The sequence below is a fragment of the Linepithema humile genome, chromosome 4, assembly GCF_040581485.1.
Source record: "Linepithema humile isolate Giens D197 chromosome 4, Lhum_UNIL_v1.0, whole genome shotgun sequence".
Taxonomy (NCBI): Eukaryota; Metazoa; Arthropoda; class Insecta; order Hymenoptera; family Formicidae; genus Linepithema; species Linepithema humile.
The window spans coordinates 17,226,816-17,246,665 of record NC_090131.1 but is presented as its reverse complement, the minus strand read 5'-3'; the positions used below and the strand labels follow the sequence as shown (position 1 = coordinate 17,246,665).

Sequence of the window (19,850 nt, the reverse complement as noted above, 5' to 3'; positions counted from 1 at the left end):
GCACGTCGTACAATTTTAATCGCTCACGCAGATTGCATACAGATCAGCGTAATGTGCGCAATGCCAGCGGTTCCGCGGAGGTATTCTGTCAGGTATTCTCTCAATGCATACATGTCGCGGGGACAAAATCAGGAAAAAAGATCCTCATCGGACTTTTTGGCCGAGAATTGGCTACAAAATCCAGGCACCCTTCTGGTCGCCGATCTTTGTTTGAGAATTTATGACAGAAGCGAAAAGGAATTGAGAACTGTCGGAGTAAAGATTGCATGGCATGCGAGCAACGTGTCTCACGAAATTACAATGACTCCTCTGATCCGACGATGGCGTCAGCCGCAAAGTGCTACAACGCGTGCACAATATTCGAGCTACCGTTCGTTAATTCGTCGTCGATAGACAAGGAACAAACGCACTACGGAATAGAAAATGAACGTCAGTGAACGCGTTAGAGTATCGGAGATATCAAAATTTACGTTACAATCCTTACAGAAAAGTTAAACAAATTCAAGCTGTCTAATAAGTTATCTAATTATCCGAATGACCGTGGCCGGGATAGCAGTGGAAAGCTTGGAAAATGATAATAAGTGATATCGCGACTCGATAGAAGCAGAAGGGGACGCGTTTTTGCGACACACCGATCGCTTTGAATAGCTGCGTGATTATAGCCCTTCCGTAGACTCGAGCCTGTGAATTTCGACGTAAGGGGATGCGCGAAGTGCGTTTCGCGTGCGCGAAAGAACACGGGGGATCGGACACATTTGGGTGCATGCACTTGCGCTGGCTCGCGCTACCTGTCGAGAGTATCGCGCGCGTCGTGTAGTCGCCGAGCGTAAGCGAGGCGACAACAACGAGAGGCACTTTGCTGCACGCTTCTCGTCAGAAACACGAGTCGTCGGCGGACACAAAGTAAAGAAAACGATCGAGAGGACGATCGGTTCGATAGCTCGCAAGTAAGACGCTGGTTACTTGTGCATACGCGCGATTCACCGCGCTGTGCGTCGTATTATCACTCGACATTACAAAAGTTACACGTTCTGGCAGAGGCAAAAAAAAGTCGCAACGTAACTGAATAAGGGTCTAAAGGTTCTGGCAGAGGAGAGAAGTGGAGAGGTGGAGAGCGACGGAGAGGACAGAGGACCACGCAGTAACCAGTGTACAAGATTCGGCCGATTCGACAAAACCTTGCGATCAAGGAAGTTTGTCGACGGCGTATCGAACGGAGGTTCCTACGCTGATGAGGAGATGTTTTCATTGGACCGCAGTCGCATAGGTAACCCAACCTAAAAAAAAGTCGGAAAGTGCTTTTGAGGTTAAGTGTTGTTGAGGGAACGACATTCTTTGCCCTCGCGTGATCAAGTAACAACTCGGAGTCGGATAGACCGTATCGTAAGCTCGGGATACGTTTTAGAAATCTGATTAAAGAATGCTGTATCGATAAACGCCATTCAGGGATCGTATCGATCCACTAGCGAGGACTGCTTTGCATTCTCGCCGAAAGAATGCATTTTTGTGCAACAGCCTATGGCGAAGTTGTCAAAGTTCCGCGCAATTGTTATGTTTAGCGCTATCGTGCATTTGCAGTGAGAGAAAAAAAAGATTGTTAGAAATATTCGTAAAGCATCGTAAAGCTAAGCTATAACGTGGTGATTTTGTGGTTATTAACGCATTTTGCATTCTGATCATGTAATCATGCAGTATCGTTCATGTAACAAAGTCTGATAGATCGAACACTTAATATTTCAACAACGAATTCGCTATTTTTATAATTCAAGTTAATTATTTTTAAGTGACGGGAGCGGAATTTTTAAGTGACTAAACAGTGATGTGCAGAAACTGTGTTATACTAATTTACAAACTCATATTGTAAAGATGTACATAATTTGCTAGTGATGTACATAATTTAACTTTTTTTTTCTCAGAAAATGTAAACAAACTTTAAGTCGCACAAATTATTTTATCTTTATTCTCTAATATTAATATTATTTGAAATTTGGTTAAATGTTTGTGATAGAAGTTTACATGAATGGATGATGCTTGGAGGCAATGAACGGCATGGAGAGACATGGTCATGGACATGGACATTCACATGCGCACTCGCATCGTCATCGCCATTCTCATGGCAGTTCTCAAAGCACGTCACAAAACTCGACTCAACCACCTGCGAAACATAGCCACAGTCATATGACGCATTCACAGAAAGAACCGGCTACGCCTGCTGCACCGTCGACTCAAAAGCAGAGAAATTATAAATTACTGGTTGATCCATTTTTAGTGAAAGGAGCTACAAAACTGTGTAGATATGATGGGATGGTACCAGGGGATCCAACGTATCCACAGGTTCAACCTCGAGATCCTAGATCACAGCTGACAAGGATCTGGACTAGACTTGAACAACTTGACTTACCTGTACCTAGATTTAAAATTGATTCTAATTATTGCGGAGAACCTCCGCCGCTGGAAGTAACATTTTGCCATTTAAATGACAATATTGATAAGACATTTTTAACAAACATGGTTCAGAAATTTGGATCCATAGAAGAACTTATTATTTATTATCATCCAATGACTAATAAACATCTTGGTATAGGAAGAGTAGTGTTTGAATCGACCAAGGCATCAAAGGTATGTGTAGAGAAATTAAACAATACATCTGTGATGGGGAAAGTGCTAAGGGTTTTTCTGGACCCCTTTGGGGAAGAATGCAAAAAGATGTTTGAGGAGTTAACCACAGAGAAGAAACCGGAGAAGAAAGTAGAAAAAGAAGTGATAAAACCTGAACCTGAGCCAGAGAAACATCAGACACCCGTGGAAAAGGTTTTGCCCGAAGAAAGGGATGACTTTAGAAATAGTAAAAAGGCTATTTTAAATTTAGATAAGAACAGAGAACCATATATAGAAAATTCGAGGTACAACAAGTACAGAGATTATCCTACACCAAGCGGCAGTACAAGTAGTGATTTGGGTTATGGAACAGCGCCCAGTGAACTGAATTATTCTAGTAATTATTCTCAGAATTCTACTCCAGCTACGAATTACGACTTTTATTACAGTGGTTATCATCACCAACCTCCAAATAGCTACTTAGCTAGCATATCGCAGAATGTATCACAGATTCAACAAAATTCCAATGTATGGTGGGGCAATAATTCAGGGACGGCGACGGGGTATCCATCATCGGCTTCCGTTTGGCCTGTTCAACAACATGCAACAAATTTGGACAGTGCTAGTTCCAACGCAACGCAGATTAGTAATAAGACTGCCAATACGAAAACGCATCATACTCCTAAGAAGGAAAAGGAGAATCAAACTGTGGCAAAAAGTACGTTGCGTGATTCTCCTGACGAAACTCGCAAGACATTGGATTTAGATACAAGAATTGCTATGCTACTGAAGGACAAAGCGGGTGGAATGGCACCACCTTTTTTACAATTTGGTAGCGATTCGGAAGATGACAAAAAGTCTCAACAGGAAGACAGTGGCATGCTGTCGGATCCACCTAGTCCCTTCTTATCGCATGAAATATATAAACAGTGTTTTGAGAAAAAAGTTGAACGCAACAAGGAACGAAGGAAAGCTCACGAAAATAGCCTTAATCAATTCTCTGTGGATGAAGATTTGGGTAGTGTCATAAGTTCCAGTGAAGACGAGGCATTATTGGGAAGTTACAGTCCTGCTCCCGACGACAATGAACCAGAACCACCCAAGGAGCCACCACCGCCTCCACCACCTGACGACGACAGAATGTCCCTGAGTCCTCTAAGTTCAGGAGATGAGAAAATTGAAGAAGTGAGTTTCCTTGAATAAAACATAATTATAATGCTGCATATCTTTATTCATAAACATTTTCTTAACAGGTAGCACAAACTGAACCCTCGAATCAACTATATCCGGCAACTGGTTATCCAGGACACTTGACTCATTATCCCTCTAACGACGTCTACAATTGGCCACGACCGGCGCAGTATCCATATCCTTATGGAGCGACTTATCTGCAGAGTCATTATCAACCTAATACAGCATCATTTTCTGCAACAGTTGGGAATCATCAAGGAGCAAACTACTATTCCTCTTTTCAGTCGCGGTTGCACGCTATAGCAAATTACAGTATCACAAAAGATCCACAGGCAAGATTTATTATTATATCAATATATCACATTTTTCCAAAAATATTTTCGCTAAAGAAGCAATTACTTTATTTAAAAAACGTTTATTTTTAGGGTCCTACTATCAACGGAGTGTTGAGCAGAGTTGTGAATGAATTGAAACAGATTCTGAAGAAGGATTTCAATAAGAAGATGATAGAAAGTACAGCATTCAAATTGTTCGAGGTTTGGTGGGACGAAAAGAAGTCAGAGAAAAGTCAAACGCACGGTGGTGGCGAGAATGTCATTGTCAATAATACGGTAAAAGAGGATGTAAAACCTCAGGCATTATCGTCACTACTGGAGCAAGCGACACCGCTAGGTCTCAATTACGATGGATTTGGTTTGGGCATTAGAGCTAGTATGCCAAAGATGCCTTCATTTAGGGTAAGACAACTTTTTATCTGTATTGTACGTGCTTAACGCCCTTCTTTTTTTCTTGGTAAAACAGTCGACGTTACGTGCTTGTTTCTTTTTCCTACAGCGCAAGATCAAAGCTCCAAGCCCATTGCCACAAGATGAGGACAGCCGACAATCCGGGCATGCTGACATGGAAACAATTGAGAGCGACAGCGATCTGGACGTACCACCAACGCCAAAAACGAAAAAAGCAATGACATCTCTTAGGAATGTTTCCTCTTCATTATCCTCTTCATCCTCATCTCTGGAAAGTAGTAGCGAAGAAATTAGTTCCAGCGAATCTTCCGATAGTTCAAATGAAACCTCCGACGAAGAAGCCTGTTTTGAAGACGAGGTACGTATATAGTGCAAGCACAAGTGTGAAAAATCGTAAATAATACGTCACATGAAATAAAATCTAAATGCAGAATAAAATGTTTGTTTTTAGCAAGATACAGATAGTCGCCTGTCCGATAACAGGCCTTTGGCTTGCAATAGTGAGGATCCTGATATATTGACTGAACTCGCGATTCAAAGATCGTTGGATTGCCCCACGCCGACCGGTAGAGAAACGCCGTTGCCGGATGTCAAAATTAAGGATCAAAATTCGAACGAATTCCCGCAAATTGATGATGATCTGAGTAGTTCATTAGTTTCTTCCGTGAGATACGAGAATGTCAAGGAGGAGGAAAGGATTTCGGAGAAGTTGTCTGTCGCGGAAGAAAATCCGTTTGATGTGTGTAGAACTTTGGACAAGGAGACGAAGGATGTATCGAGAGTCGTCGAAGAAAAGGAATTACAGAGCGAGGTGAAACCTGCGCCACCAATAGCATTAGTAAAAGAAGAAATGTTACCGGATATTCAGAAGATGGAGAACTCGGCCGCGGAGGCTCTAATGACATTAGCTGGACGGGATAACATTATACGTCACAGGAGTCCCGGTCCTGTGCAACCTAATATTATCAGAGCGTTACAGACGATGTCAGCCAAATACATCAATGACGAGCCTATTCTGAAGGAGAATGAGAAGATCGAGATGTTCAGTGAAATTCCTACGACCGACTCCGAGGAAGAAAGCTTAGAAATTAGGAGATTAAGGTCAGTAATCATAACAATTTTCGTTAAATAATACAATTGACATTTATTCTTATAGAGCTGTTCTATATTCTTAATGAACTGTCAATCTTAATTTCTCTTCTCGCGCCGCGCACTTTTTATTTGCATGAGCATGCACATGATAATGTTACACGTTCGAAAACATTTTTATTGTAATTTATATTGGAGGAGTCCAGTTGTAAAATGTCGTAATATTTTACAGGTATCAAGCAGAGACAGATCTTCGACTAAATGGGCAGCGGACACCGAGTACGCCTGGTTCTCAGGCTTCGCAAGTGTATATGGAACATTCATATTCGTTGCCACCTGCGCAACCGGAGCCCGTAGAATCGGTAATACGTGTACCGCCAGCCTCAATGAAAGTGAAACACCCGAAGATTGTTAAATTGATGAAATCGAAGGATAAGATTCACAAGGTGGAGAAACAGAAATCCAAGAAGTATACAAAGGTGCACAGTAGTCATCAGAATCACGAGGGAGAGAAGGAAAATATACGGAATGACTATATATATGACAAGATATTGCCTAAATCAGTTCCGGAGCCGACGGTCACATACAAAGAGCGAGATCTAATGTCAGAGATGGGTATCTTATACGAGTTCTTAACTAGGGGAATAGACGCTGAAGATGTAGAATATCTGAGAAGGAGTTACGAAGCTTTATTAGCAGACGACACTCAAGGTTACTGGTTAAATGACACGCATTGGGTCGATCATCCACCGACGGATATACCGAGCCCTGCGAAAAAGAGGAAACGAGACGAACTCCGGCTGCACGCGAGTGGAAGCGCTCGAACAGAAGGATATTACAAAGTTGACATCAGAGAGAAGGCAAAACACAAAGTAATTAGATATATTGATTTATTTATTTTTGTAAAAAAAATGTTCAAGGCGATATTGTGTCCTATTATTAAAATCGTGGCAAAACATAAAGTAAAACATTAAATATTTGGTGTTTATTTAAAAAGAAAATTGTTCGAGGTTTTAACATGATTAATATAATGTGTTTTACTATTATAAAATCTAGGAATTTTGTGAATAATTAATTTGTTCTTGCAGCACCATTATGCTCAAAGTATACAACGCAGCAACGATGTGGAGGACAGCGGCTCATATATTGGAGGAGATGGCGTAATGAATGGTCCAAAGAGCATTTCTAAAGCATTGGCCGGCAAGATGCAAGCGCTATCGCGTGAGGCGCGAAGCAATCAGCGCCGGTTGTTAACAGCTTTCGGAATTGACACGGACAGTGATCTCCTTAAATTTAATCAATTAAAGGTAAAATGCACAATTCAGTGGTTGATTAATATCTAAAACAATTCATATTCTAAATTACGTTTTCCATTTCAGTTCCGTAAAAAGCAATTGAAGTTTGCTAAGTCTGGCATTCACGATTGGGGCTTGTTTGCCATGGAACCAATCGCGGCTGATGAGATGGTTATTGAATATGTTGGACAAATGGTTAGACCTGTCGTAGCCGATCTGCGAGAGGCGCAATACGAAGCCACTGGAATTGGTAGCTCTTACCTCTTCCGCATCGATTTAGATACAATTATCGATGCAACAAAGTGTGGCAATTTGGCGAGGTTCATAAATCACAGTTGTAATGTGAGTTACTCAATAAGATTATCCATTTCTTTAACTTTAATTGGCTATGCGATAAATGCATAATAACACCATTTTATATAGAAAGGTTTAACAAAAATTAAAATTTGATTTAAGGAATCAATAGAAATCTAACTTGTTCCAAAGTCCAAAAGCTAATTAATTTTAGAATACAAGTAGAACAACATGTACTTTGTTATAGTTATCAAATTTTTGTTTCTTTTAGCCGAATTGTTACGCAAAGGTAATCACGATTGAAAGCCAAAAGAAGATTGTAATCTACAGTAAACAACCAATAGGAGTTAATGAAGAAATTACTTATGATTATAAATTCCCGTTGGAGGACGACAAAATCCCTTGCCTTTGCGGAGCTCCTCAATGCCGGGGTACCCTCAACTGAATCGTTCATTCTTTTTCCTGTCTTCTACACTTCATCGCGCCCTGCTCATATTTTTGTAAATATTTCTTCATGTGAACATTTTATAAAAATGCAATGGAAAATGCTAAATTACGTTAAGATGCGTTCTTCCTACTTTATCACAAGACCTCTGATCCAGTGAAATTTTAAGATCTGGAAAAATATTTGAGAGATAAATATACGAACTATCATCACCGTGTGTTAAAGTTATTTTGCAACGTTTCGTTTCTGTTTTTTTTTTTCTTTTTATTCGTCAGTTTTTGAACACTATTACATTATATTTAAACTTCTATTAATGAAATAGAATTGACTGTATATTGCAATCAGATTGCAATTATAAGCAATGTAAATATTATATATTGTGTATATATAATAACAATGTTTATATGTTCATATTTTATGTTTTATTTTATCTTGTATTTCTTATTTTTTATTACACATCCTATCCTATAAAGTGGATATTAAATAAATTTAGTTTTGAGAAATATACAGATGTGTGCATAGAAATTCTTTTGTTAGATAATCCAATTTTTCATCATTTAGTTGGCCGCTAGAGAGCGTACGTTGTTCACCATTTGGTCCAGATTTTAACAAGGTTATGGTTTTCCGCAGTTTTCTACGGTCGTCTGTGATTTCTTGAAACTATTGCTTTAGCTCACGTCTATAAACAAAGTTTGATAAATATAAGTGTAAATAAAGTTCCGAACACTTTGTGATAAGTGTGAACGTTGTACTTAAAAACATTGAAAACAAGATAAAATTTCAATAAACGATACAGACTTTTTGTTTGAGAAGAACCGAAGTCCAATATGTTATTATTTATTAATTAATAATAAATAGTAAATGATAAAAGATACACAAATCAATTGCTAGCTAGTAAATCGGCATCATGGCAGATCGTTTGACACAGTTACAAGATACCATAAATCAGGTAACGCAAATTTTCATGTATGTTTCCCTAATTACATTTTAATCTTATCAAGCTTACATCAATGTCTGTTATTTCAGCAAGCCGAACATTTTTGCAACAGCGTCGGTATTCTACAACAATATTCTACACCTAGTAAATTCCCTGGATTTGATCGTATTGGAACTCCACAGCCCCATCAGTCTCAAGAAGGTAAGCATTAATACTAAACCTTCACATATTAATATCAAGTGTACACAGCTATGAATCATGGATGTCTGTTTCAGATTATGCTGCTTTATTTGCAAATCTAATTGCAAGGTGTGCAAAGGACATAGATACATTAATAGAAAGTTTACCAAGTGAGGAGTCATCTCAGGAACTTCAGGTAGCCAGTCTTAGTCGACTGGAACAAGAGAATCAACAGGCTGGTGAACAATTAGAGGAAGTAGTAAGACAAGGAGAAGCTTTACTTCAGAGAATACAAGCTGCCCTACAGGATATCGCACAAAGTCAATTAGATATGCAAAATCCCACATCAACGACTGTGATTAATATGAATCTTAACAGCAATCCTGTTACCATAAAACAAGAAAGTATCAGTTCTATAAATACTGTGCCTTCGAATAACACACATCAGTTATCAGATCCTTCGCCTAATTCAATAAATCAATGACATATTTATGATTTATTATAATTGATAGGGGTTTACAGAAAAATGTTCTTGTAATCTGTAAAATTGAACCAGTGTGTGTGTGTATGAATTTCTCATTTCAAAAACAATAATGATTTCATTACTGTTTTGTTACAAGAAAATATTGATTGAGACAATAAATAGGATGATAATTTGTGATTTTACAGTATTTCTGTACTTCAATAAAATTACTTATAATTATATAAAGATTATAAGTTTGATAATTAAAATAACATTTTGTAGCTATTAAAATTAAGTAATAAAAACTTTTCGAAATCTGCAGAGAACATTAGTTTTATTAGATTTAGTTATTTTAGTATGTCACATGTCGATTGATGCATTTGTTCAGCTCTGTTTGTTACAATGTATTTTAACCTTGCTAAATTTATGATCATTGACAATGTCATATTGTGATTTACTTACAAATTAGTTAAATTAGTTTATGAATAAACGGAACTTTATATAAAAAATCGTTAAAAAATGTTGCGAGTATTAATTTGGAGGCCTTGTTACAAATCATTTAAATCTCTCAATATTGCATACCATCTTCAAACCCGACGTTTATATTATATCAGGTAATTGCATTGATAAATAAAAGTTTTTAAGTGTAATAAAATATTTAATTACATAAAATAATAAAATAAAATACTTTGTTATCAAAAACTTACTCTTTTAAACCAAATTTGAAATTACAAATTGATTGTAAAATTATTTCATTTTTTGTGTTTTATGTGAGATTTATTTTAATTCACAGTGCAATTAGTTTACAGAAATCATTAAATTCAACGTTGCCAAAATTGACGAAGAATGGCGATTGTGATCTTACTGAATCGTGTATTGACAAACCTATGAAATGGCCAAGCGGAAAAAGGAGCAATTTTGATTTTCACAATGAAACCGAAACTGCAATGAACGACCAGATAAATGTGGAGTTAAAAGCGTTTTATTATTATCTGTCCATGGTAAATATAGATACAGCATAATCCCTTTTTAATTTTATATTTGAAAAACTAGACTTTAGAAATAATAGATTAAGTCTTTTGAATTATTTTAAGTAATTATACAATATTTATCTGGATAGTATAATAATAAAATAATACCATTATTATATTTTATATCTTGTACTTTATGTAGGCTGCATATTTTGGTCGTGTAGATGTTGCTTTATCAGGCTGTGAGTCATTCTTTATGCAATTGCATCATGAGGAGCATGAACATATCCTGAGATTCTTAAATTATGTAAACATGCGTGGTGGCAAAGCGCAGTTATGCGCTGTATCACCACCAAACAATCAAGATTGGAAATGTCCATTGCATGCATTCAAAGTAAATGCTTAAAACTATTGAGAAAGCTTCCCCAATTTAAGATTTATTGATGGACATTTTGATGATAACTATGCACTTGATAATAATTAATTAAACTCTGTAATCAAAATAATTAACATGTTCTCTTTGTGTAAATTTCTATAGACAGCATTACAATTGGAAATAGAAGTCAGTAAAAAATTGGTCGCAGTAAACACTGTAGCAGAGAAGTATGGTGATATAAACGCAAGTGATTTCATTATCACTGGTTTTATGGAAGATCAGATGAAGAGTGTTAATGAGTTAGGAAGATTGGTGACTGTATTATCTGGTATTGGAGATCAAGCATTAGCAAGATTCATATTTGATAAAAATTTACTTGAGAATTATGTCATGCCTGATTTCAATGTTTTAAAAAGGAAATCCTATCAAAAAAAGTATGATAAATAACTAAATTCTTTTGTGAAATTGTTTATATAGTATATTTTGATGTTTTTAACAAATGTTTTACGCATTCATTTAAAATATTTGTAAATTTATATCTTTTTTAAATTTAAATAATATAAAAACGTTAGAAGTAATAGAATAAGAAATAACACATTGTTATCCTTATTAAAATATATATATTTCTCTATTTACAAATTTTTATGACATACAATATATATTTACAATACAGATTTACTTTTTACATTGCTATTTTATACTATATTTCTTCCAATTGAAATTTGTTTTTATCATAAGGGGTGTAAAATTTTATACTACCTAAAAATATTTTACTGTCTAACGGAATACTAACCTATTATTTCGACATGTAAAAAATGACATTAAGTTAATATCTCATATGTCATGCTAGTCATTTCATACGTAATGCTAATTGGCTATAATTCAAATAGAGAATATTTGATCGCAAAAATCTTTTTACCGACAGTCGTCCAATCAGTATAAACTTCTCATATAATACATAAAATCTTAGCTTAAAGTTCATTGCTCATAAAAACGTGGTATTATTCAGTATGGCCGCCATAGTCCCGAATGTCGTCGATCAGTTGGACTGTCGACAGTGGGGTCAAGGTATTTAATCAAGGCTGTGATTGCTCACTGCTGACAGCGCCCGATAATTAATCGCGATTCAGCACTATTAAATTCGCAGTATCGAAATTCGTGCTGCATTCTTCTGGAGTATCAGACGATTCTTTCCGTTAGACAAAAACAATTTCCTCGCGCAACACAAAATCTTGTAGACAGGAATCCCCGTAGTTTTTTTCTTCCTTTACTATAGATATCTACCAGGGGAACACAAGTGTCCTCTTTGTTCTCAACGGTCTTTCGCGTAACTAACCTCAAGTCCTAAGGAGCGAGTCGTGACACGTCGCTAGTGACGTTGTTGTGATCGCTTTGTCTTATAATTTATAACTGCCTTGCGGATAAGTTTAAGTGATGGCAAGCGATCTGTCGAGTGGCTGCACAGAGACGATCGACATCCTCGACGATGAGAAGGAGGAGGGTGAGATCTCATTGGAAGATGTCAGTTCTTCGGAGGAAGGTGCAATCGGTCATTTGACCAGCAGCTATTCCATCAGCAGGACACGACCATGTCCTGATTGCAAGTCATGGGGTGAATGTTTATCCTGGTGCATCACGATGTATCACTCCAAGAGCAGGAGAGGTAAAATTTGTTAGATATCATTCATTCGAAATGTATAAATAGTGTTGTTTATGTGTATTTTGAAAACGTATAAAATAGTTTCTTATTTTCAATAGATTTTGTTGATGTTGTTTAAGAGACTCTAAATATATATATATTTATATATTTTCTAGATTATTTCATTTTCTTGATATGTAGCATAATAGAAGCAATTCTAATTGTGAGATTCTTATATTGGCTATTTATTTACTTTTTATTTATTATTATTATTAATTTTATACGGAATTTTATAAAGATTTATATTAATTAAACTCTTAAAAGTTTTATAACTACAGAATATTATAAAAGATATGCTCTTCATTAGATAGATATAAATAACGAAGATAAAATAATTGATTATTAATGATATTAATGTATTGTTCTAATCAAGTAGAAGTTAATCTTATTTCATAAGATCCAGTCAAAGGAAAGGAAAACCGTCTCTATGTCAAAGAAGCGGAATGCATAACGACAAAGCATGCGGCGCCAACTTTACAACAGAAGAACGATGACCTAGTGCCTATTTCGAGTGACAGCGATATGGAGATTGTTGGTCTCACGGATACGTCCAATCGGTCAAAAGAAGGAGTAAAAAAGAAAAAGAGAAAGAAAATGAAATGCAAATCCTCTTTTACCATTGATGACTTAATCAGTCCATCCTCTGGTGGCTTGCCTGTGGCAGAGTTTGGTCCTCTGAAATTGCATTATAAAGAACGAAGTTCGGTTCGCAGAAGATCGAGAGCAGATCGAGAGCAGGCTGACAGCAGATCGAAAGTAATTTCAAGATCACCGGTTCGAAGACACAAGTCTCCCATGAGAAGCCGTTCGCCAATTCAATTATCTCGATCTCCATACAGTCGACGTTCCAGATCGCCGATACACAGGAGATCTCCGCAAAGGATTAGATCGCCGAAACGGAACTCGCCGTATCGGAACTCACCTTTGAAAACAGCGAGAAGATCGTCAAAGCAGGACTCAACGCCATCTGCTCGCTCTCACACCGATAAACGCAGTGATGTCACACGGTTACTGAAAAAAGTAAAATTGGAATTGAATGTAAATCGGAGCAAGGAGCATCAATCTTCACTGAAAGAAAAACTGTCGAATATGCTGAACAAAGCTTCCAAAAGCAATAAAAACGCGACGCATTCTAAAGAGAAATCGAAAGTTCACTCTGTGACTATCGATCTCGACGCCGACGATGACGAAGATTTGGCGTTGTTGCGACAAAAGGCGTTGGAGACGAAGCAAAAGAAATTCAGCAAGTTGTCGGATTATCCAGCGGACGCGGAATTGGAGAAGCCAGACGCAAAGGACGACGATCAGGACGAAGAGGCGTTGAATCTGCGCATGATAGCGCTTCAGTCGGCGTTTGTGAAGAAGCATCAGAACAGAGTTCAACGTGGTATGAAAGCAAACAAGAAAGTCTCTCGTAGCGAAAGCCCATTCAGCCAGAGTTTCCTTGACGACATACCGGTGCCCAGCGACGAGCTGTTGAAGTTTGCATCGCCGCCGTGCACGCCGCCACACGACAGCAACCATGCCGAGGACATGGATCTGGACACGGATGTTGAGCGTGAAAAGGAGAAGCTGCCGTATTCGCCAACCGACAAGATTACGTCGAACGTGCCTATCGACACGGAGCTGCTTGGCATCGAGCCGTCCGACGTATCGTTTATCAGTGTAAACGAAACGAACAATACAGTTTTCGATGACATCAAGCAGACTGATCCGATGTCACTGCCTATTGCTGCGTCGTATTACGATAACTTGCATCAATACGGCGAACTATCGCAGTTCTACGCATATCCGTCGTCGCAACACAGCAGCGAAACCTTCCTTTCAGAACTGAACAATGAATCGACGGAACTGGTCAGCCACATCTCCAGAGACACTCACAACAACATTGTATGCGACTTGATAGACGGCATTTGTTGCCAGGAAGGCAGCTATTCCTCGAAGGGTGTCATACACATGCCTGACGCGTCACACGCTCTTCCAGTAATCAAGGATCATAATCTTGCTGTTGCTTCCATTTCTCCGAGCAGTATTTATGCTTCTCCGAAAGTGCAGCAGATGGAGCAATCTGTCGGCCCGTTATTTATGAATGCGGGTTCAGCATATACGGATGATAGATGTGCTTATGACACGCAGACCGTTCACAGGTATGTTACAGATTCTCCAGCAACGTTTACCGCGGGATACAGTGAGCCGATGTCGCTGAATGAACCGATGATACCAGTCGGTGTTCTTCCCGACATAGAAACAAGCCAATTTGGTTCTCCCGTTGAAGAAGCGGCACCCTGCCAAGCCGCTGAAGGAGGAACATTGAAAGAACCTCTATATATGCAAGGCGTGCCGGATGTTACCAAAGATGTAAATAAAATACCTACGTTAATCAATAGGACGCTTGTTCCCGTGCCGCTTTTGAAGTCGAACAAACAGCTCCAGCAATTGTTGCCGGCGATGAAGAAGCGTGAGACGCATCCGGAACCGACTTTCAAAAGCGCAGAGATGCAACCGGTGGTCGTCACAGCGAACGCGACTGTCATGAGCGGCAGCAACTTTAAACCCATAAAATTGCAGCCTGCCAAAAAACCGCCGCCTGTGTTAACGACATCCGTCCCATTCGATAACTCTATGAATGAAAGTGAAGAGAATGACGCATTGGAGGACAAAACAAGTTCTGCATTGCCCACTAACAGTCAAGAAACAACTGAACTTGGGCATTCTGTCATCGACACGGCGCCTACGCCGGTTGCGAGCAGTGACGTTGCTTTATCGCGCAAAAAGCGGAAACGCGTTAGGAAGAAATGCAAGAGCCTTGATCCCGCACAATTATTCGCGGAGTTTGTGCGAAGTTGTACAAATGATGTAAATAGGGATGTAAATATTAGGCATGCGTCTAGTTTAGAACGGGAAATCGTCAAAGCGGATCAAAGTAAAAGTGACGAAATGCAAGAAGATTTTGCTGAGAATGGAGAGTCGTTGAGTTTGCAAAATGTCACTCAAGAGCCATTGTCGCTTAATTTTAATATTGTAGAAAACAGAGACGTAGAAAAAAATGATGTAAAAAGCGAGGAAGAACCAAAACAGGCAACGTCCATCGAGGATTCCGAAGAAAAAAATACGCAATCTCATACGTTAACAAGTCCAGCGTCTAATAATCTCGATTCTGGCGCACTTAATGTTGACGATATAACGAAAGACGTTGACAGGAGACAAAGCGTTGAAGAAGACGAGGACGAGCTGCGAGCCATCTTGCTGGCTTCTTTGAAGCGAACAAAGTCAGACATTATTTGCGGTACTTCAGCAGTACCAGTTGCTACAAGCTGCACTCCAACGAATATACAGGCGTCTGCACAGCAAAAAATGTCAACAAATGTTACAGTAACTGTCGACGCAACGTGTACAGGGAGCAATAACGTTCCATTATCATTAAAGTTGAGTTCATCCGAAACAGCCGCGAAGAAAGTTAATAGCACATCTGTCCCATCGCTCACTGGCAATAGAAAAAGGAACAGCAATACAGCTGCAGTGAAGGCTCCGTTGAAAAAATTGCCAAAGAAAGCGCCTATTCCGGCAAGCACGAAAGCAGTGAACAACGCCAAGAAATATCAAAACATGATGCAGAGAAAGTTGAATCTGCTGAAGCTCAACAATGCAAAGTCCAATGAGAACGCGTGGTCTAATGTTAACGCGCCGAAAACGACATTGCACGCATCAGACACTCAACGTTTTGTTATAAGCTTGGGATCTGATACGGACAGCGATTCCGAAGGCGAGAAACGTAAAGCTACTTCCGGAGTCACGGAGAAGCAACAAGCGCAGGATGCTGTCGGTGTCGACTTCGAGAAGAGCTTGCAGAAGTTCTTGCGCGACATGAGAAAAGAGCAGGAACAATCTGCAACCGTAGTCAAGCCTGTTTTGTCTCCGCAAGGATCGAAACTGACAACACAAACGAACAAGAATTCATCTAACATGCACACGCCATTGGTAAGACGACACACTGTCTATTTAAGTCAGTGAGAATAATTAGTTTGAAAATAGTATTATTCGAGAATACTGTTATTTTTTGACATTTATTATTAGAGCTTAAAAATAAAGTTTTTTAAATAAAGTCAATCGGTTATAGTAACTTTTCTTATTGCAGGCTGTGAGGCATCTCCCTGCGTCGCAGCAAGAGGAATATCGTCGCTTAAAGCAACAAATCTTAGAACGTGAAAAGTTGAAACTGCAGAAGAAAGGAGCAGATAACAATAATAGTAACATTAATAATAATAGTAGTAAATTATTAAATACTAACGTGGTCAGTTCGCCATTGAAATCTCCATGCGAGAATAAAAATGTCATACAAAATCAAGCTCAGTTGAAAGAGTCGGAGAAAGATTCTCAGCAATCAACAGAGATTCGAAAGAAAAATGTGGTGTCGAAAAATACTCCAGCGTTGAACGTATCTCGCACGTCTGCTGGCAAAAGTCTTTCAGCGAATACCGTTAAGCATATAAATACTGCGCATTTGCCAGCTAAAGGAATTAAGAAGACAATACCGAACAATCTCAGTATCCGGATCACGAATGAGGTTGTGCCGAGTCATACTGCGGGAAGGAAAATTGTTGAAAATTCGGGCGAGAAGCAATCTGTGAGCGATAAGCAGCAGCATAGACCTGCTTTAAGAGCGTTAACCAAAGACGAGATAAATCGTAAGTACGTCCAAGTTCAATTGAAGTCGGATACGATCGGGCGGGTCGTTACAATAAACGACAAGTCAGCTTTGCGACACAATACGGCGAGCTCCAGTCAAAGTGATAAGTCTGTCGAAAGTAATATTACTAGTGTAGAAATTCTAGAAAAAAATAAAAACAATGAGAATAATAACAACGACAGCGCATTTTCCAACGCATCCACTGTACTGCTCTCAAATCTGTCTACGAGTAAGCAAGAAATTGACGACGCGCTGGAAACCACGATGTCGCGTTCGCAATACGAAGTGGAATGTCGACGAGAAATTACAAATAATATTTCAGTGTCGTCAGCTTTGCCAAATAATAATAACAATGATTCTCGTCAATCCGACGCAAATGCAGATGATAAAAGTAATACAGATGACGTTTGGGAGGCGCTTAAAAAAGATGTAAAAGCGGAATTGGGTAACTTGATGAACCTTTCACCAGCGGACCAAGAGCAGTATTTAAAGGGCACTGAGCACAAATTAGTCGCGAGACGGTAATTAATTTGTAGAAAAGAAATATAATAATAGTAACGCGATAAGAGTAACATTAAATTTTATTTTGTATGCAGCTATAACGTTTTGGATCACTTAGCGGAAATGTCAGGGAATCTTCGTCAATGGGACATGGAGCGGGATCTGCAGAACTGCCTAGCCACTGAAGTGAAGAAATTGAAGGAACAACTCAAGGTGGCCGAGGAAAGATTACAAATGCAGCGCGATCGCGTTAACGGCATGGGCCCGAAAGTTTCGACTGCGCGGGAAAAGATTAACGCTGGACGGCACGAGTGCTTCAAGTTATCAAGAATTTGTTCCATACTGGGTAACCAGCTCTTGGGGAAAAATTACAAGTACGCCAGTATAAAAGCCACAAATGTAGCATATACATTTAATATGATAATCGTTTAGTTTTTACTGCGAAGTAATAAAAAAAATCTTTATCCTTTTTCTTTTAGATTATTACTATTATTCGAGAATTGTTCTTTTAGGTTGCCGGAGGCAGGCGGTCAGCTTTTGAGCGAGAAGCTGAAGGAAGTTGCCAATCATACTCGCCAGTTCACTAAGAAAAAACGGATCCAGTTTAGCGACATCTCTGAAAGTTCCAGTTCCTGTTCTAGCTCATCGCAACAACCATCATCGTGCTTGGAATCAACGAGAGTCACGAGCGCCGAGGAGGATTTGTCGTTGCAAGAACAGCCAACGTGTGATAAAACTATAATTGATGTGGCGGGATCAAAGAGCCATATTTTCCGCTCGGAAGAGTCTAATGATAGTGAGAGTTTATCAATGTCGGAACTTTTGTTAGATCCCCCGCAAACATTTCCAAGTCATACAACACCAGTAAAGAGAAAAGAAAAATCCACTAATGCGTCCACTAATGCGTCCACTAATGCATCACTACACAGCAGTGATGAACAAAGTACACCTAGTCAAGAGTCACTGCATTCTGTACCAAAGCTAAGTAGTACTCCTATCCAAGAAAATAATGAAGTACGTAGGCAAAAAAATTCTAGCAAGGATATTTCTGATCCCGCCACATCTGCAGAGCTAGGATCGTCGGATTCTTCATGTCAAGTTGAACAAAATAACAAGAGAACTTCGCCGCTACCACCGTCATTGACAACGACAACGATGACGAAGATAACGGCGACGAAGACGACGACGACGGCAACAGCAACGGCAACGGCAACGACGATAACGACGACAACGACGACAATTACACCTTATGTATCGATATTGACGCATTTAAAAATACCAAGGTGGGTTCCTTTCGTTCTCTGAACATAAAGATTATAGTACTCGATCGTCCATTGTTTGTGGACTATGCTAAAAATCTTGAGGATTTTTGTGGTTTTTGTTGCTCTTCCTACCAGGAACACGAATCCTCATGGAATCCTGTGTCCATATGAAATAATGGGCATTTGCAGGGATGAAGATTGCCAATATATTCATCAGTCGAGGAATCAAACCTGAAATATGTTACTACATACGTAAGGTGGTTTTAATTTCTACAACGTCAAATGCATCCATGGATCGCACATTTAAGTTAATAACGCGTTAATCGATTCAAAGATATTGTAAATTCGCGTACAGTTGTTTTAATCCCTAAAATCTAATCGTATAGGATATGTCGCATGCATTTAATGCATTTAATGCAATAATAATTGAAGATGAAAGATACTTCATGCATAACGCTAAAAGAAGATAAATTGTTGAGTTTTTACATTAAGCAAGAGAGTGCTTTAACTTGAATTCCTCTTTTCTTTGATTGTGTACTACTAACACACATAATAAAGAATAGTTTTAGTTGTCTCCTTCAAACAAATGTCTTTGCTTTCGCATTTATAGGTAACATCGATTACCATCCAGGAAGTAGAGATATATCAATAGAGACGGGATCGTGTGTTACGTAAGCGGAGTCAACACCCGAAGATTGGTAAGTTGTCTTCACCCAGGCAGACTCTAGTGCACAATCCTGAAATTAGCTTTATTTTGTAAAAATCTTACATTTTATGTAAGACTTTTTTTAATCACGCTACCACAACACGAGCTTTCGAACAACGCCCATATTTTATCAAAAGTTTAAAGAAAATGTCTACGAGTGTATATTTTTTATGATTATAAAAAAAAGTGTCATGAACTGCAAGTAAATAACGTGGTAAGGATAGAAGAAGAGTTTGTTGACCACACTGTAAGAAGAACTGAGACTTGAAAGAAGACAGCAATGTTGGATCATCATAGGACACTTACATCGGTTACTCTTTCTTCGATATAAGTTACCTCATAATGATAAATCTTGTACCTGTATAATAAAAGTTGGATATTTTTTTCTTATTTGATGTGTGTTAATAATG

At 38.6% G+C, this 19,850-nt stretch overlaps 4 protein-coding genes across 10 annotated transcripts; all 4 read left to right on the top strand.

The window, feature by feature from the left end:
• Positions 1-137: 137 nt before the first annotated feature.
• Set1 (SET domain containing 1) lies at positions 138-7,871 on the top strand. Of its 4 annotated transcripts, none has more exons than XM_012366996.2 (10): positions 138-947; positions 1,039-3,783; positions 3,852-4,121; positions 4,215-4,526; positions 4,624-4,893; positions 4,987-5,636; positions 5,857-6,496; positions 6,713-6,931; positions 7,004-7,261; positions 7,485-7,871. In XM_012366996.2, exons 2-10 carry the CDS (start codon positions 2,041-2,043, stop codon positions 7,656-7,658), a joined length of 4,536 nt encoding a protein of 1,511 aa, XP_012222419.1. In that variant the 5' UTR covers positions 138-947; positions 1,039-2,040; the 3' UTR covers positions 7,659-7,871. The 4 variants fall into 4 exon arrangements, with proteins under 4 accessions (XP_012222419.1, XP_012222418.1, XP_012222417.1 ...); XM_012366995.2 differs by having other exon boundaries at positions 138-1,267; positions 2,012-3,783; XM_012366994.2 differs by having other exon boundaries at positions 138-1,267; positions 2,009-3,783.
• A 139-nt stretch (positions 7,872-8,010) lies between these two features.
• MED21 (mediator complex subunit 21) lies at positions 8,011-9,564 on the top strand. Its single transcript, XM_012366863.2, has 3 exons — positions 8,011-8,607; positions 8,685-8,796; positions 8,871-9,564. Exons 1-3 carry the CDS (start codon positions 8,566-8,568, stop codon positions 9,257-9,259), a joined length of 543 nt encoding a protein of 180 aa, XP_012222286.1. The 5' UTR covers positions 8,011-8,565; the 3' UTR covers positions 9,260-9,564.
• Positions 9,565-9,713: 149 nt separating this feature from the next.
• On the top strand, positions 9,714-11,433 carry LOC105672109 (ferritin, heavy subunit-like). The gene is made up of 4 exons (XM_012366821.2): positions 9,714-9,852; positions 10,041-10,239; positions 10,412-10,603; positions 10,748-11,433. Exons 1-4 carry the CDS (start codon positions 9,758-9,760, stop codon positions 11,030-11,032), a joined length of 771 nt encoding a protein of 256 aa, XP_012222244.2. The 5' UTR covers positions 9,714-9,757; the 3' UTR covers positions 11,033-11,433.
• A 22-nt stretch (positions 11,434-11,455) lies between these two features.
• LOC105672247 (streptococcal hemagglutinin-like) lies at positions 11,456-19,830 on the top strand. Of its 4 annotated transcripts, none has more exons than XM_012367049.2 (7): positions 11,456-12,248; positions 12,682-16,262; positions 16,420-17,492; positions 17,568-17,846; positions 17,985-18,755; positions 18,870-18,986; positions 19,345-19,830. In XM_012367049.2, the coding sequence occupies exons 1-6, from the start codon at positions 12,020-12,022 to the stop codon at positions 18,967-18,969; spliced, it is 6,033 nt and encodes a 2,010-aa protein (XP_012222472.1). In that variant the 5' UTR covers positions 11,456-12,019; the 3' UTR covers positions 18,970-18,986; positions 19,345-19,830. The 4 variants fall into 4 exon arrangements, with proteins under 4 accessions (XP_012222472.1, XP_012222474.1, XP_067209037.1 ...); XM_012367051.2 differs by having other exon boundaries at positions 18,870-18,991; XM_067352936.1 differs by lacking the exon at positions 18,870-18,986.
• Positions 19,831-19,850: the final 20 nt, after the last annotated feature.

Coding starts and splice junctions, on each gene's coding strand:
- MED21 (XM_012366863.2), top strand. CDS start 8,566: ATGGCAGATCGTTTGACACAGTTACAAGATACCATAAATCAG. Junction 8,608..8,684: donor TACAAGATACCATAAATCAG/GTAACGCAAATT, acceptor CTGTTATTTCAG/CAAGCCGAACATTTTTGCAA. Junction 8,797..8,870: donor GCCCCATCAGTCTCAAGAAG/GTAAGCATTAAT, acceptor TGTCTGTTTCAG/ATTATGCTGCTTTATTTGCA.
- LOC105672247 (XM_012367049.2), top strand. CDS start 12,020: ATGGCAAGCGATCTGTCGAGTGGCTGCACAGAGACGATCGACATCCTC. Junction 17,847..17,984: donor CTCTTGGGGAAAAATTACAA/GTACGCCAGTAT, acceptor TTGTTCTTTTAG/GTTGCCGGAGGCAGGCGGTC. Junction 18,756..18,869: donor ACGCATTTAAAAATACCAAG/GTGGGTTCCTTT, acceptor TCTTCCTACCAG/GAACACGAATCCTCATGGAA.
- LOC105672109 (XM_012366821.2), top strand. CDS start 9,758: ATGTTGCGAGTATTAATTTGGAGGCCTTGTTACAAATCATTTAAATCT. Junction 9,853..10,040: donor CGACGTTTATATTATATCAG/GTAATTGCATTG, acceptor CAGTGCAATTAG/TTTACAGAAATCATTAAATT. Junction 10,240..10,411: donor TTTATTATTATCTGTCCATG/GTAAATATAGAT, acceptor TACTTTATGTAG/GCTGCATATTTTGGTCGTGT.
- Set1 (XM_012366996.2), top strand. CDS start 2,041: ATGAACGGCATGGAGAGACATGGTCATGGACATGGACATTCACATGCG. Junction 4,122..4,214: donor GTATCACAAAAGATCCACAG/GCAAGATTTATT, acceptor GTTTATTTTTAG/GGTCCTACTATCAACGGAGT. Junction 7,262..7,484: donor TCATAAATCACAGTTGTAAT/GTGAGTTACTCA, acceptor TGTTTCTTTTAG/CCGAATTGTTACGCAAAGGT.